General features: G+C 32.6%; 1 protein-coding gene across 1 annotated transcript; it reads right to left on the bottom strand.

The window, feature by feature from the left end:
- Positions 1-2358: 2358 nt before the first annotated feature.
- On the bottom strand, positions 2359-4988 carry LOC102623713 (probable glutathione S-transferase). Its single transcript, XM_006493920.4, has 2 exons — positions 4593-4988; positions 2359-2909 (listed from the first exon to the last, which is right to left on the bottom strand). The coding sequence occupies exons 1-2, from the start codon at positions 4905-4907 to the stop codon at positions 2559-2561; spliced, it is 666 nt and encodes a 221-aa protein (XP_006493983.2). The 5' UTR covers positions 4908-4988; the 3' UTR covers positions 2359-2558.
- Between the last annotated feature and the right edge of the window lie 10160 nt (positions 4989-15148).

Raw genomic sequence — 15148 nt, 5'->3', positions numbered from 1 at the left:
TATAACATATATTTTTATAGATAAATTTTAAATGTATAATTGATGATAAATTTCAAATTCAAGGTAAAAGTATATTTGCAACAGGACTAAGGCCGTTGAGTACAGTCTTTTAAATAAAATTTATTTAAGTAAAATTTTTGTTAATAGAATTTTTTACAAGTAATGTTTCTGTTAAAAAAATTAATTGTTTAGTTGTTAATAAAGATTTTTATTAAAAATTATACAATTATTTTAACAGGTAGATTTTTGAAAATTATATTATTAAAAAAATAAAATAATATTATCAAATAAGTAAACGATTTAAGTAAAAAAAATTTTTCAGACCTCTACTTTGAAAATCTTAAAATTTAAAATTTTTAATAAAAATAAAATAACTTATTAAATCTTCAAAAGTTCTAATAAAAAATAACTAAAATAATGATAAAAATTTAAAAAAAACTTATAAAATTAAATAAAAATTTGACCATTATATATATCATACTAAAAAGAAACAAAAATAAAGTAGAAATATTGTCTCTTCCTTATTAATATGGAGTAGCTTATGATTTATCCACTATTAAGACCTATATTCCATTTTAATTTAAAAATTTCATAGTCGACATGTTTGTTTCATTTGGAGAAGCCAATAAACCAATCAACTTCAATTCAAATTCTTCACAACTCATAATACAGGCTTGACGAGCTATTCGGAGGGAATCATTTTTTCAGGAATATTTCCAAAAACGTTTTTCATTCTGAAGCTGCAATTAAAAACATTCTCCAGATTAACAACAATGAAAAATGCGAATTTTAAAAACTCAATGTTAGGCTTATTCCAAAGGCCAATATATATATATATATATTTAGTTTCAACAATTCAATCAAACAAACTTCAAACTCCACGGGGTTCACAATCTAGATCTAATAAAAGATGAAAATCCATTGACCAAACTAACTTGTAACTACATAATTTTTCAACTTCACACACAAAAGTACAAAATGATAAATCCATAATCGATAGGGTGAGGTGAGACAATCAATGGCGTTACGTCGGTGATGCTCGTAGCTTTCAAGCTCGGGTGAGACTCACTCACTGGAGGGAGGGTTGGTGGCAGCCCAAGGTTCAAAAAGTTTAGAAGAAAATCTGGTCTAGGAAAAGAGGCCTATAAATATTAAAAAGAGGCCGAAAGCCCATAAATTAGATGATTGCTCCATTCTAGTTTATTAACAGATAAAGGAGTTTTTGATTGATTCTCTCACTTCTCTGTTCACTTTTCTTACCAAGCAAATTCAGTGGAGTTGAGTTTTACCAATTCGCTGAATATGAGGTTTAGCTTCAAGGTTGGAAACCACTTTATATGTTACCTTTTGGTGTTGAGGTTGGATAGTTGAGCTTAAAAACTACAATAATAAAATATTTGGTAAACATTAACTGCTATAATTTAAAAACTAAGTTAGTTTGATCAATTATTTTTATGATGAAAAATCTATAATGTCTTTACTAAAAGTCATGTTCATTATATACTATTAACTTTTGTTCTATAGTTACATCTTTTTTTTTTCCATAATAGCTGCAACTTAAAAGGTATAACACCTTAATTCGACATAAGGCATTAATAGTATATTATTTTCTCGTTCGCCCATGTAGATAGAGGTTCGAATGCTCTTGTATGTGATAAAAATATGCCCTTTCTTTTAAGAGAAAATATTATTATGTGAATTGAAATTCAAAATTTGAATAAATATAATTTTAAACGCTGATAATGAATGTTCAGCTCTTGTAATTATCTGTTTGGATTCGATTATGGATAAAATATGATATTTGATTAGCCACATCTCACTGATAGACTATTTCACATTTAGGGTGATAAAAAAAGACTGGACTGGCTCGCCCTAGGCCTGCGAGCTTTCGGACCAGCCCACATCGTGAAGGCATGGATATGGACCAAAAATTTTAAAGCTTGCTGTCAATGGGCCTAATTAAGGGTCCAAGCTTTATAATTTATAATTTAAAAAATAAGTTAGGATTTATAATATATAAGCATTATATGTGGTTTATTATGATGCGTTGCTAGTATTTTATGTATTGGACTATTAATTTATTATGTATTAGATAATTATCTTTAGTTTAAATACTTTTTTTAACTTTTAGCTTTATTAAAAATTTATTTAAAGAATTAGTAGAAACCCAAGCCTGGCATAAGGCTGTTTAGGCTCAGGTTAAGCAACTTGAACTGACTTTTAAAAGGTTTGAGCCTGTTACCAATAACATAAGCTTGAGCTTAATTTCGAAAGAGATCACCCCAAGCCCACAATTTATTATCCCTATTCACATTCACTCATTACGTGGTAGATATTTATAATTTCAGAACAAAAATATATATGAAGTGGAGTCTTTGTTTCATTGTTCATATCGACATGAAAAGTACACACTACCAAGCCCTAAGAACATGAACACATAGACAACAATAAACTGAAAACGAAAGCCAAAATAACACTTTTTAACAGCATTACAAAAACAAATACAAAGTTCAAAGAGAGACCGAACGAGCAAATTTTATGCCAATGCATGCATGCATTCAGGCAGAAGTCAGCCACTTCTCACGGCGACATTTGAAAAAGAGCGAAATTCTATCCTGATCGGGAAGATTTTCTTCAATTACAGGTGCTTTTTTGAAAATTTCAAACCACGCATTCAAGCCTGGGAATTTGTGAGGATCAAAAAGTTGAACTCCCACTATATCTTCAAGGATTTGCAACCAATAAAGCATTGAACCAAATGCTATGTCAAGTAAGCCAATCTTGTCTCCATGGAAAATTTTCTTCTCTCTTAGGCCATGTTCTTCAATAGTTTGTAGCATTTCCAAGATTGCCTTCATTCTACTCTCTTGATCTCGATTGCTGTGAAACATTCTCCAAACAGCAACTCCCTGCCCCATATATATATATATAATCACTAAATGAATAATATGTATAAACTAAAAAAATTGGACAATACGTAAATGTGTCATTTATTAAAGTATCCTTTCCTGAGCAGTGCTAATATATAGATAAAATGCTGACAAAAAGAAAGGGAAGATAAGTTGATACTAAAATTTAACTACTAAGTTGCAATAATAAAGAGAAAATGAACAAAACATTAGAACCCACTATGTTATTTTAATAAAGGAGATTGTCAATCTCTTCCCTACTAAAATTTATATCTTATTCCATACTATTTTTATAATAGTCAATATCTCACCTGACATTAAAAAATTTTAAAGGAAAAAAGGGTAAAAAGAGTCATTTGCTTGATAATTTATCTTGGAAATATAGAATATATATTAATTTTAAAAAATTTAAAACTGACAAAAAGTATTAGAAAAATATCTTATTAATTTTTTATTCAGACCAAAAACTATATTTCTTATTTTATTATTTACTTTTTTATTTTAATTTTTGTTTGTACGGTTTATTTAATTAATAATAAATATAAATAAAAGTGCATTTGAAAATTAAGACAATATAGTAAAATTATGGTGTTAGGAGATTATCGACTATTGTAAAAACATTAAGGGATAAGTGATACATATTGATTTCATTAAAGAGAAACTAACATTCTCCCTTTTAATAAATTAATCATTTTCTCCCTCATATTTTAAAGCTATCAAACTTTCCCATCACGTCCATAAGAAAATTATGTTCGTTTTCAACTCTTTTGTCCTCTAGTAAAATACACCATTGATTAATAAATTTTTTTAATGATAAATGAGTAAACAACACAAAAGACTAAAGCTAATCGAACTTAATTTTAATTGGTTAATACATAATAGGAGAAATGATTAATTTCAACAAACTATAGGGGCTTTTGATCATTTTTGTTCTCTATTGACAAAATAAATATATACGGAATATGTGATGATACTTCCACCCTATAAATTTTATAAATCCACACCCATTTTTTGAAAACTATTGTCTTAAATGCACATTATTTTTTAAAAATTTAAATTAAGGAGAAGTTTAAAAACTTAATGAATTAAATCCATATTCTTTTTTTGTGAGACTATTTTCATTATATTTGATCAATAAGGTTACTTTAACATAAGTTAATATAATTATTTTACCCTCATGAGGTAAAAGTTACAAAATATCTAAAAATTTACTTTAATTTTAATAATATTTTATACAATTTTTTTTAAAATTTTAATGATGTATGAGTAGTACTTTATTAGTATGATTATTAATATTCCATTAAGCTAATAAGATATAATTAGGACATTTGCAGTATTGAAAATTATTAAATTTTATATAAAAAGATATTATATTGTAAAGCATAAAACTAGATGCCTAAACAATTAGTTACAATAACATATATTTCTTAGGTAATTTAGATATTTTACAATATAAGGGTAAAATGATTAAATCAAATAGTTAAAGATTGTTAAAAGAGTAAGTCTGAAAAAAGAATATTATAAAAATGATTTAATTGATTTATTGTTCAAACTTCTTGTTAAATTGTAATTTTATACAATAACGTGAATATATTGTAATTATATTTTGGTGAAAATATCCACACCTATGGAATAAATATACATATACATATAAATGTTAGGAAGAGTAGTCGGGAAGCTAACCTTGTCTTCTCCAAATTTAATCCAAAAACGAGCAAGAGCTCTATCATAAGGGTCACTTGGCAACAAGCGATTATACGGCCACTTCTCTTCAATGTATTCGAGAATAACCGTGGAATCGCAAACTGGTTTTCCGCCATGAACAAGCACTGGGATCTTCTTGTGAACTGGATTATACTTCAGAAGCAAAGCACTCTTTTCGTTTGAGAATACATCTACTTCAACAAATTCAAATGGTACGCCTTTCAATTTCAGAGCCCATATCACTCTGTAAACAAATGGACTCACTGCCCCACCAAGAAGCTTCACTTCAGCCATGTTTCGAAGAGTATATAGTATTGAAGTTGAATGAATACGAGTGTGTAGTTGTTTGAATAGCTCACTTATTGCATGTGTAGAGCTCAATTTATAGTGACTAATGGAGTGTGCTTATTGCTTGAACAAAAAGCTTCATGTTTAATTTCCACTAATAAACAATTATAGTTGATTGTACCGACGGCCGGAATTGGAAAGTTTGGTTGCAGGGTCGCGTGAAAAATATAAAAAAGGAAAAAAACATAAATTTATTGTAAAAGGATAAAATAAAATGTTAACCGTTCTTTGAGTGTAATTCGTTTCACTGTAAAGGTGTAATGTTCTCCCTATCACTCGAATTTAGAGATGAGTTGAAAAATGTTAGTGTTTAGTGGATATCATACCAATCCTCATCCAAACCTTGAAAGAAATGTGAAAGTAAAGACTTTAGCCTCCATTCTTGAACCATGGGAGCAGCCATAGTTGAACCATGGTAGCAGCCAGCCAGCCATGGTTGAACATGACCAAATTTGTTGATCAAACTTGAAGACTCTTAGGCAAGGTTTTTGCCTATAAATAAGAGACGCCCTTCCTTCATTTTAATCACCCTAGAGAGAAACATTCAGAGTTGTAAAATTTAATGCAAGTTAAGCATTAAGTGAGTATTAGGAAATTTTAATATTTTGGGTGTATCTGGAGCTTGGGTGATAGAAATTATTTATGAGAGTGTGGTTATAATAATTTTTCACATAGTGAATATTTTTCTCTGGTTGTCTTTTTGACAACGGCCATGATTTTTTTTTTTCCGGATTTAGAGTTTTCCACGTAAATCTTGTGTTGTGGGATTGATATTATTTTTCATTTAATTTTTCTTGTTAATTTGTTACTTGAAAAATTGCTTAGAGTGATCTTGGGAGGAAGCTCGATTTCCTAACAATGGTATCAGAGCCATTGATTAAAGTTTTGGTGCTGGGGCACTGTTCACGTATACGGTACTGTTCAAGTATACGATACTGTTCACGTATACCGTACTATTCACGTGAAGCAGTGGGAGCCAATCAAAACAGTCTGTTGTGAAGAGTAAAGGCTGATCTGTAAAGCAAATATGTCAGATTGAAATTTTCAAGTCCGATGAAATTTGAAATAGAAAAATTCGATGCGAGAATTAACTTTGGCTTATGGCAAGTTCAAGTCAAAGATTTGTTGATTCAATTTGGGTTACACAAGGCATTGAAGGGAAAGTCATCCCCTGCTTCCAGTAGTGGCTCTGAAAAAGCTAGTATAAGCGATGAAGATTGGGAAGATTTTGATGATAGAGCTGCAAGCGCCATACGACTGTGTCTAGCAAAGAATGTTCTTGCAAATGTAGGAAAAATTCCTACAGTGAAAGAACTTTGGGAGAAGCTAGAAAAGTTGTATCAGATAAAGAGTATCTCAAATCGATTACACCTGAAGGAGCAATTTCACACACTACGAATGGCTGAAGGTACAAAAATTTATGATCACCTCAGTGTTCTCAATGGTATTGTGTCAGAACTAGAAGCCATTGGAGTTAAAATTGAAGATGAGGACAAGGCGCTTAGGTTGCTATGGTCACTTGCAACTTCCTACAAACACTTGTTACCTACTTTGATGTATGGGAAGGAGACAGTAGATCTTAAAGAAGTTACTAGTAATTTACTCTCAGAAGAAATAAGACTGAATGGTGAAAATACTGAAACTACAAATGTCTCGGCTTTGGCAGTTGTGGGGAATTAGAAGAAAAATAATTCTAAGAAATGAGTCTGTTGGGGGCATGGACAATCAAGGCACCTAAAAAGAGATTGTCATAGGAGAAATGAAGCAGGATCGGCAAGTGGCTTCAGATCAGATACTGAAAGCATTGCTAGTGGTAAGTCTCTCATCATCGTGGGAGACGATGGTCCCTTGTAAAATGGATGATGATGACATCCTCATGGTGTACCGTTAATACCATGAAAGGGGATGTATTACTACTAATGGGTCACAAGATTTGCACACAATGCATGTTTGGCATTAATGCAGGGTGTGTGGTGGAATTTATGTCGATGGCTGACAAACTTTCAGGAAGGCCAATATGAAAGTTGCACCATAAATTTCAGCAAGATATTTCGACATGTGCCGATGTAAAATTCTTATAATTGGTAATTAATTCTAAGTGGTATACTCTTTATGGTGGAGTATGATAATTCTCTATGTTGAGAATTATGACTAAGATGAAGACAATAAGGGTGGTGTGGAGATTGATTGATTCTCAATCAAATCTTCAAGTGGGAGAATGTCAAAGTAAAGACTTTAGCCTCCATTCTTGAACCATGGGAGCAGCCATGGTTGAACATGACCAAATTTGATCAAACTTGAAAACTCTTAGGCAAGTTTTTTGCTTATAAATAGGCGATGCCCTTCCTTCATTTTAATCATCCTAGAGAGAAACATTCAGAGTTGTAAAATCTAATGCAAATTAAGCATTAAGTGGGTATTAAGAAATTTTAGTATTTTGGGTGTATCTGGGGCTTGGGAGAGAGAAATTATTTATGAGAGTGTGGTTATAATAATTTTTCACATAGTAAATATTTTTCTCTGGTTGTTTTTTTGACAACGGCAGTGGTTTTTTCTCCGGATTTGGAGTTTTCCATATAAATCTTGTGTTGTGGGATTGATATTATTTTTCATTTAATTTTTCTTGTTTATTTGTTATTTGACAAATTGCTTGGAGTGATCTTGGGAGGAAGCTCGATTTCCTAACAAAAAAGACATTAGTTGAAAAATTATAAAAAGATACTAGATAATAAGTAACATTGTGAAAGAGTGGAATAACAATAAATTTAGAAATGATAGAAAAAAATAGATTTTTGAATTGGATTTTAAACTAGAGAAGAGAATTATGATTCGTTGTTTCCTATAAGGAAATAAAATTGTAATAATACTATAATAAATGTGAAGCTAGGACATAAAGGACTAAAAATATATATATCATGGCAATTGAGTGAATGATATGACGTGTGATTTTGCTATTGGTTAGATTAGTTGATTTTGTATCGAAAATAGTATAAAATTTAATACAAAATGAAGTCAAGCACGAGAGGAAGAAGAGAAATATAATTAGACTTATAATGTCATAATCTAGTTACAAGTCTAATAAATATTTTAACATATAAATTAAATTATATTATTAATAATGTGAACAATGATGTTTAAACTAAATTAAATTATTAAAAAATTAATAAATTATTCATGTATTAGACAAAATTAAATTTAGACTGAGGTTTTATGAGATTAATGAAATCAGAAATACCTTTTCTATTTTATTTTTGTCCACAAATTTAATTACACTATTATTTTTAATAATTAATTAAAAGTATAATCGCTATTTTTAATATTTAATTAAAAGCGTAACCGCTCTCGTTAAACCTTTGAATAATTTTTTGAATTAAATTCAAAGCTCATATTAAATTCTAAATTTAATTCCATAATAAACTGCAAACTTAGTTTATCGTTACAGTTTAAATTTATAGTTGCAAATAATAAATTCTGAAATTAATTCCGTAATTAATTCTGAATTTAATTCGTTACAATCTTTATAACATTGTCACAAACTTTAAACTTATGTTTGTCAAAATTCAACATTACAACATGTTGATCACACAGTTCAACAATAATAAAAATAAAATTTTATTAAAATTAGATTTAACATCTTACAGTATGAGCTTAAATTGATATTTAGCTCTTTCAAACTTGAGCTTTCATAGTTTCAGAGTTCATTGTAAATCGAGAAATGGCCTACGACAAATTTCTTGGTGCCGTACAGTTGAATTAAATTAATTCAATCATTTGGAAAAGTAAGAAAAAAACCCTCTCCACATGTCTCCCCCTTCCTCCCGCCCCCCCCACCCCCTCCCCCCCAAAAGCCTTGAGCGGCTTAATGCCTATCAAACCTTCTCCGCCGAAAAACGAATTATCAGGAGTTTGAACCCTCCTAAGAAATCATTTAGACGACCCCCAAAATTCACCAACGAACCACCTCCGGATGTCCAATTGCCATCACCGCGAATCAAACCAAACCACTCTCACACAGACCCTCCATCTCAAATCCAACCCCATGCAAACCAACCAACAACGTCCATTGCCGCTATCCTCTCGAAACTTCAGCAACCTTCACTCACATTTAATGCCATAAGTGAGCGAAAAGAAATGACAATCACTGGTGACATCAATGACCATGAATGCTGCCGTGACATAGCAAAATCTCCTCTCCATTCTCTTGAAGATGGGGAAGAAAGCATTGCTCGAGACAAGCCGATTCTCATCTCGCCGGCCGATGAAAATGGGAACCATCCACTACTAGCTCCTCCCCCCACTTCTAGAAATGAACCTTCATTTCTTAGGAGATCCCAAAGGCAAACTCGATCAAAATACAAGAGTCAAACGCTAGCCCAACAGCCCCCAACTTCCGCAAACACACCGCCATCGTCATCCCTCCAACAGCCATCTCTAAGCTTTCATCTCAAGTCAAACAGCCTCCAGCCTCCAGCCCGCAACCAACACAAGCCACACACCATTCGGGAGAGCATCCTGCTGTCACACCAGATTTGGTGAATGGATTTTCACCTCAAGCCAACCAGCCACCAGCCTCCAGCCCGCAGCCAACACAAGCCATACATCATTCGGGAGATTATCATGCTGTCACAACCCCTATACACCATCAAAACCAGCCCGTACTCCATGGCCAATTGCCTTAAGATTCAGTTCAAGCTACAACCATCAGGCAGCCACAATCACCACCTACACAAACAACTCCCACACGACAAAAAACCACATGCAAATCACAAGCAAGCACTCGGAACAGTGATCACGGCCAACTGCAGCTGTCAACAAAAAGCCAGCTGCATACAACCATCATCGAACCCAGCCAAAGTCAGCAAATATCCAACCAACTCCAGCTCAAAAGTCTGCACACGGGTGGTAATTTCCATGCCCATAGAACACTTTCGGCAACTCAAGAATTGTGTTCCCCATGTGTGTCTCCCACTAGCACTTCCCATGCCCCACTAGGTTTTCCCACTAGTCAAATCCAAGCCCAACCCATTTCGGAAATAAATCTAGGGATGGCAATGGGGAGGGGAGGGGAGGGGACCAATCTCCCCATACCCATCCCTGATATTTTGCATATGTCCCCGTCCCCTCCCCATCCCCGTCAGAATTGTTTGAGAGAATTCCCATCCCCTCCCCGAATAATAACAGGGGATCCCCGAGGGTCCCCGGTCCCCGAATAACTAATAGTCTAATACATTTTTTTATTTTCGATTTTAAATTAATCATATTAAAATAAACTCATACCGCTATTGTAAGCTCGTAACCAACTTTGATAGCACATTAAGGCCTCCAATGTGCTTGGATGAAGTTTGTTATGGTATGGGCTCACAACTCTACCACTAGTGTTAAAAGCTGATTCAGAAGCAACTGTTGTAATTGGAATTGCCAAAATATCTCTAGCAATTCGAGCTAATGTAGGATACCTATTAGCATTTGTCTTCCATCAACTCAAAATATTAAAATCTTCCATCCGAGGTATAACTTTCTCATCCAAATATGAATCTAATTCATCTGCAACAAATGCACAATCTCCATTGTTTACATAATCATCAAAACCTGTCATCCATTTGGTTGCTTTCTTATAAGAATCCCCTGTAGATCTAGTAGAAGAACTACTACTAGTATAATCAAAGCAATAAACAGTTGGTGAAAACTTCAATTAATACTCTTCAACTAATTCCCGGTAAAGGGTGACCACTTTCCCAACATACAACTATTTTGATATTTATTATTTTTAACAATATTTATAATTTTGTTATTTATTTATTAGTAATTTTAAAAATAAAAATAAAATTAAAAATTAAAATGGGGAAATGGGTAGGGGATGGGGATTCCACCTCATCCCCGTCCCCTCCCCGAATAAAAAGTTGGGTAAAAAATTTTCCCCGTCCCCTCCCCGAAAAAAAAATTGGGTATAAAATTATCCCCGTACCCTCCCCGAATGGGGAAAATCCCCGAGGGTACCCGTCCCCGTGGGGATTTTTGCCATCCCTAAATAAATCCCAACACCCAGCCCAATCGAATGCCCTCCACATTTTTATTAAATAACCTCCAAAATGATCCGTTAATCCAAAATATCACTTAGTCCACCCTCCTATACCTCAGTTTTGAAATCTGTCCCCAATCTGAATCAAAATAAACTCACTAAAAAATCTTTGGTGGATATTATGAACAACCCATCCAACTTGACGATTTCGATCAAGACTGTTACTTCATTCGAGGGAGATAATTTATCTATTATTTTAATGCTTCCATAACTTAATTTTATGTTAAATTATATTTTATTATCTTAATTTTTATATTTTGTCATTGTAAGAATATTGGAAATATTCATGAGGAAAGAAGCTTAAAGAGGAAATAAATTGGAGTATAATGGAAATAATGTGGAAGTAAAAGGAAAAGAAATAAAATACCAAATCAAGGAAGATTGGATTTAGGCATCATGCAAGCAATCACGTGAAAAATAAAGGAAGAGAAGAAAAGGTCAATTGGCTTTTAATTTCAAGCTAGTTACGTGGAGCCCATTTGACAATTTAAATGGCGATCTTAGAATATATTAAAGGAAGCAAATATTTTGGCATTGTTTGAAAAGGCTATTCACGTGCATGGGCTTAAAAGTGGCGGCCGGGCTTTTGTTCTTTTTCCTTTCCACGTGAGGATTCAAGGTGCAACAATATAAAAGGAAAAGTGCAGAGCATCAGCCGAATAAAAAAAACTGAAGATTGGAGAAAACCGAGAGAAAGAAAAGAACAAGAGAAGCTGCTGTAAATCCGGGAGCAAGAATTTGAATAAGTCAATTGCAGAGATTGGAGAGAGATAGCTTCTTGAGTTTTTTTTTTCCCTCTTCTCTATTATCTTACTTGAATGTTCCTAATTAAATTAATGGATTCTCTTTATATTCCCTTGAACTAATTTATTTTACTAGGGCTATGAAGATTTAATACCATAAATCTATGTTATTTTTAATTTATTATTCCATGATTGAGTGTTTATTATTGTGCTTAATGCTTTTAAATATCTGGCCAATATTTGAATGATTTGAGGATACATAATGAGACTGGAAGGAGATTTATGTATTTTTTACTTTGTGTAATGGATGCCATGAATTGAACGAAAGACAAAGATGTACCAACGTGATTCATGCAGTTTTTCAAAGAGTTTCCATAGAGCTTAATGAATCTTTGCATATTTAAATTCACATAGAGATATAGTGGGTTAATATGTGGAGGTATTTTTTATATTACTCGAGAGAGGATATTGAATAGATTAGTGAAATTCACTGCATGTGAACATGGATAATAAACTTTAATAGCATAGATGGAGGATTAAATTGGATTGGTTATGGTGAAATCGGATGTCCAAGTGTCTTAATCTTTTGGTGATTTCTATTACTGCCTACGTCTTTATTTAATTTTTAATTATTTTATTTTATTTTAATCTAAATTCGCTTATTCGATTGTTCAAATAAATTATGGTTAAAATAATTTCGGTAACTAATAGGATATACAATCTATGTGAGACGATACTCTACTCTTCATTATATTACTTGCGTCGATTAGTACACTTGCTAATTTACGCATCAGATCCTAACATGCAATTTTCCACTGCAGAAATTCAAGCGATGTCCATTCCTTTCAAGCTAATATTGGTAGGTGAATTTTCCTACAATAGACCTAGTATGGAATTAATTCGTAAATTTTTTAATACTTTGAGATTGAAGGGAACTTTCAAGGTGTCCCTTTTAGATAATCGACATGTGTTAATTCAATTGGATGTTGAGGAGGACTACTCACGCCTATGGGTTAGGCAAACATGGTACATCAGTGGGAGTGTCATGAGAATTGTTAAATGGACCATCGATTTTTGATGTTCTGAGGAGTCCCCTATAGTCCCAGTTTGGATTTCATTTCCTTACTTGCCTGTCCATTTCATGCATTGTAAGGAAACATTATTTTCTATTGCATCAGCTATTGGTAAACTATTGCGATTGACTAAGCTACTGCCTCTTTAGCTCGCCCTTATGTAGCTAGGGTGCTAGTGGAGTATGATGTCACTCAACCTCCGTTGCAACATATACGAATCGATGTGGGAGATTCTAGGTTTTGGCAGAGTGTAATTTTTGAGAAAATCTCAATATATTGTGCTTCCTGCAAGCACCTTGGCCATTCCATTGAGACGTGTTACGTGGCCAATCTGGGACTCCGTCCTTAGCGGCCTAATGGGAATTGGCAAACTAGAATAGATAATAAGAAGTCAGAAGTTCTGCTGTCAGATACTCATCAACCCTTGGACACTCCACGACCTGAGTCGTCCATCACTAAACAGATTGCAGATGCGTGGTCTCTAATTGTTCCGACGGAGAGCCGAGCTAACGCTACAGACTCTACTTCTATTCAGGAGCCGATTGGCCAGGATGTCACGACTCATAATTCTAGGATCCAAGAACCAGGTGAGTATAATACACATCTTCATCGAGCATCCAACACAGATTTTAGGCTTTACAATTCTCATACTGATAATGATGATATTTTTGACGATCACTTGGTGAATAATGACCATTTCCTACCTGTTCCTGAGAATTCTGAGAGAGTTGACTCTAGCCCTGATTTTATTGTTGTCGGTCATTCAAAAAAAAGCATTAAATTATTTGCCGGCCGCAAGTATCGTAAGAGATATTATCACCGTCTGCATTAGTCTTTTTCTTCTTATGTTAGGCTATGCCAAGAAATTATTATTATTTTTATTTCTCTTGATTGAAGGTTTTAGTTTATGTCCCCCCTCCAAATATATTTTCTTTATATGTTCTAAATGATAGGTAGGGGTCCCGCCTAACCCCCCATAGATTGAAAAAAAAAATTTCTTAGTGTTGTACAGTTTAAAGACCTTCAATCCCTTTTAGTTATTTCTTTTGTGGGTCTTCCTACTATGCACCCAGTGTATGCATGGTTCACTGTGACATGACATAAAGCTAATTAAATTCTGACATGTGTGCAATAAGCATTGCAAAGTAACCGGTTATTCTGGTTGAATTCACAACTGCCCTTGTATGTGTGTCTGTGATCCAAGTTGCGTACACCATGTCACAAGTTCTCTATTTACGCTCTTATTATCACAACTGTTGCTCAATAATGTCACGAGTAATATATTGTGTTCACAAGTACTGTAATTGCGTTTTTATTGTCTCAAGTGGTGAACACTGAGTTGCAAGTTTTGTAAGAAACGTTCCCAATAAAATAAAATATTTAATTGATTCAATTAGGATAAAATTATTTTGTGAAAGAAATTAAATTTTAATTTTGAATGATTTTGACCAAAATTTAAGTTATTTCATGTGTTTAAGAAAATGAATTGTAATTGTTTTAATTAATTGGAAATAATGAATAAATTATGCAACAACAACAAAAAGCTAAACAATTAGTTTTGGATAGATTCAAATATCTCACTCGACCAAACTGCAAAAAATTATCAAAAATTAGTAAATCATTTATTTTTTAACTTAAAAAATCCGAAACTTGTATTTTTATATTTGTGCCCTTACAAATCATAAATGTTAAAACCTAAATAAGATTATATATTATCATAACCTAAATTATGTTCAATAGAATACAACACTTTAATATTATAAATTAGTATATGTTAATTAATTTTATTGTAGTTTATGATGTTTTAATATAAAAGATATTCATAAAAATTATGAAGATAAATATTTTTAATTTAAAAAATGAAAAGATAAAAATAATAATTGTTCAGAAATATATTATCACAAGTTATAAAGATGGATAATAATGTTAATTATTAAATTTTATTTAGGTAAAGATAAAAATTAATTAATTAGATATGGATATTTTGGAGAATATCTTTTAATGATATTCGCTAAAAAAATTATTTGTACTCACTGGCAACATAAGAGCACAACAACATTCGGGGATGTTAGGACATTAGGTTTTCTTATTGCAATCATAATTAAATGATTGTAAACAATTCTTCTAGTAACTGAAAGAAATAGGAGGAACTCACTTTCCTGAGCGAAATTTTGCCAAGCTCTCTGTTTACTTGGATTCCATATAAGGTCCTCTGTGTAGGGTCCATCTCACTTCGGTGGACCAAAATGTCTAAAGTCCAAAATAATTTGCTTGATGTGTAACACTTTGGAA

Source organism: Citrus sinensis, chromosome 9, assembly GCF_022201045.2.
Source record: "Citrus sinensis cultivar Valencia sweet orange chromosome 9, DVS_A1.0, whole genome shotgun sequence".
NCBI lineage: Eukaryota > Viridiplantae > Streptophyta > Magnoliopsida > Sapindales > Rutaceae > Citrus > Citrus sinensis.
The sequence above is the reverse complement of the archived record's forward strand: the minus strand, read 5'-3'. Positions and strand labels throughout refer to the sequence as shown.

Bases quoted from the DNA above. Each gene is read 5' to 3' on its own strand.
- LOC102623713 (XM_006493920.4), bottom strand. From the start codon at position 4,907: ATGGCTGAAGTGAAGCTTCTTGGTGGGGCAGTGAGTCCATTTGTTTAC. The intron at 2,910-4,592 runs GTTAGCTTCCCG...TATATGGGGCAG, and splicing joins TTAAATTTGGAGAAGACAAG to GGAGTTGCTGTTTGGAGAAT.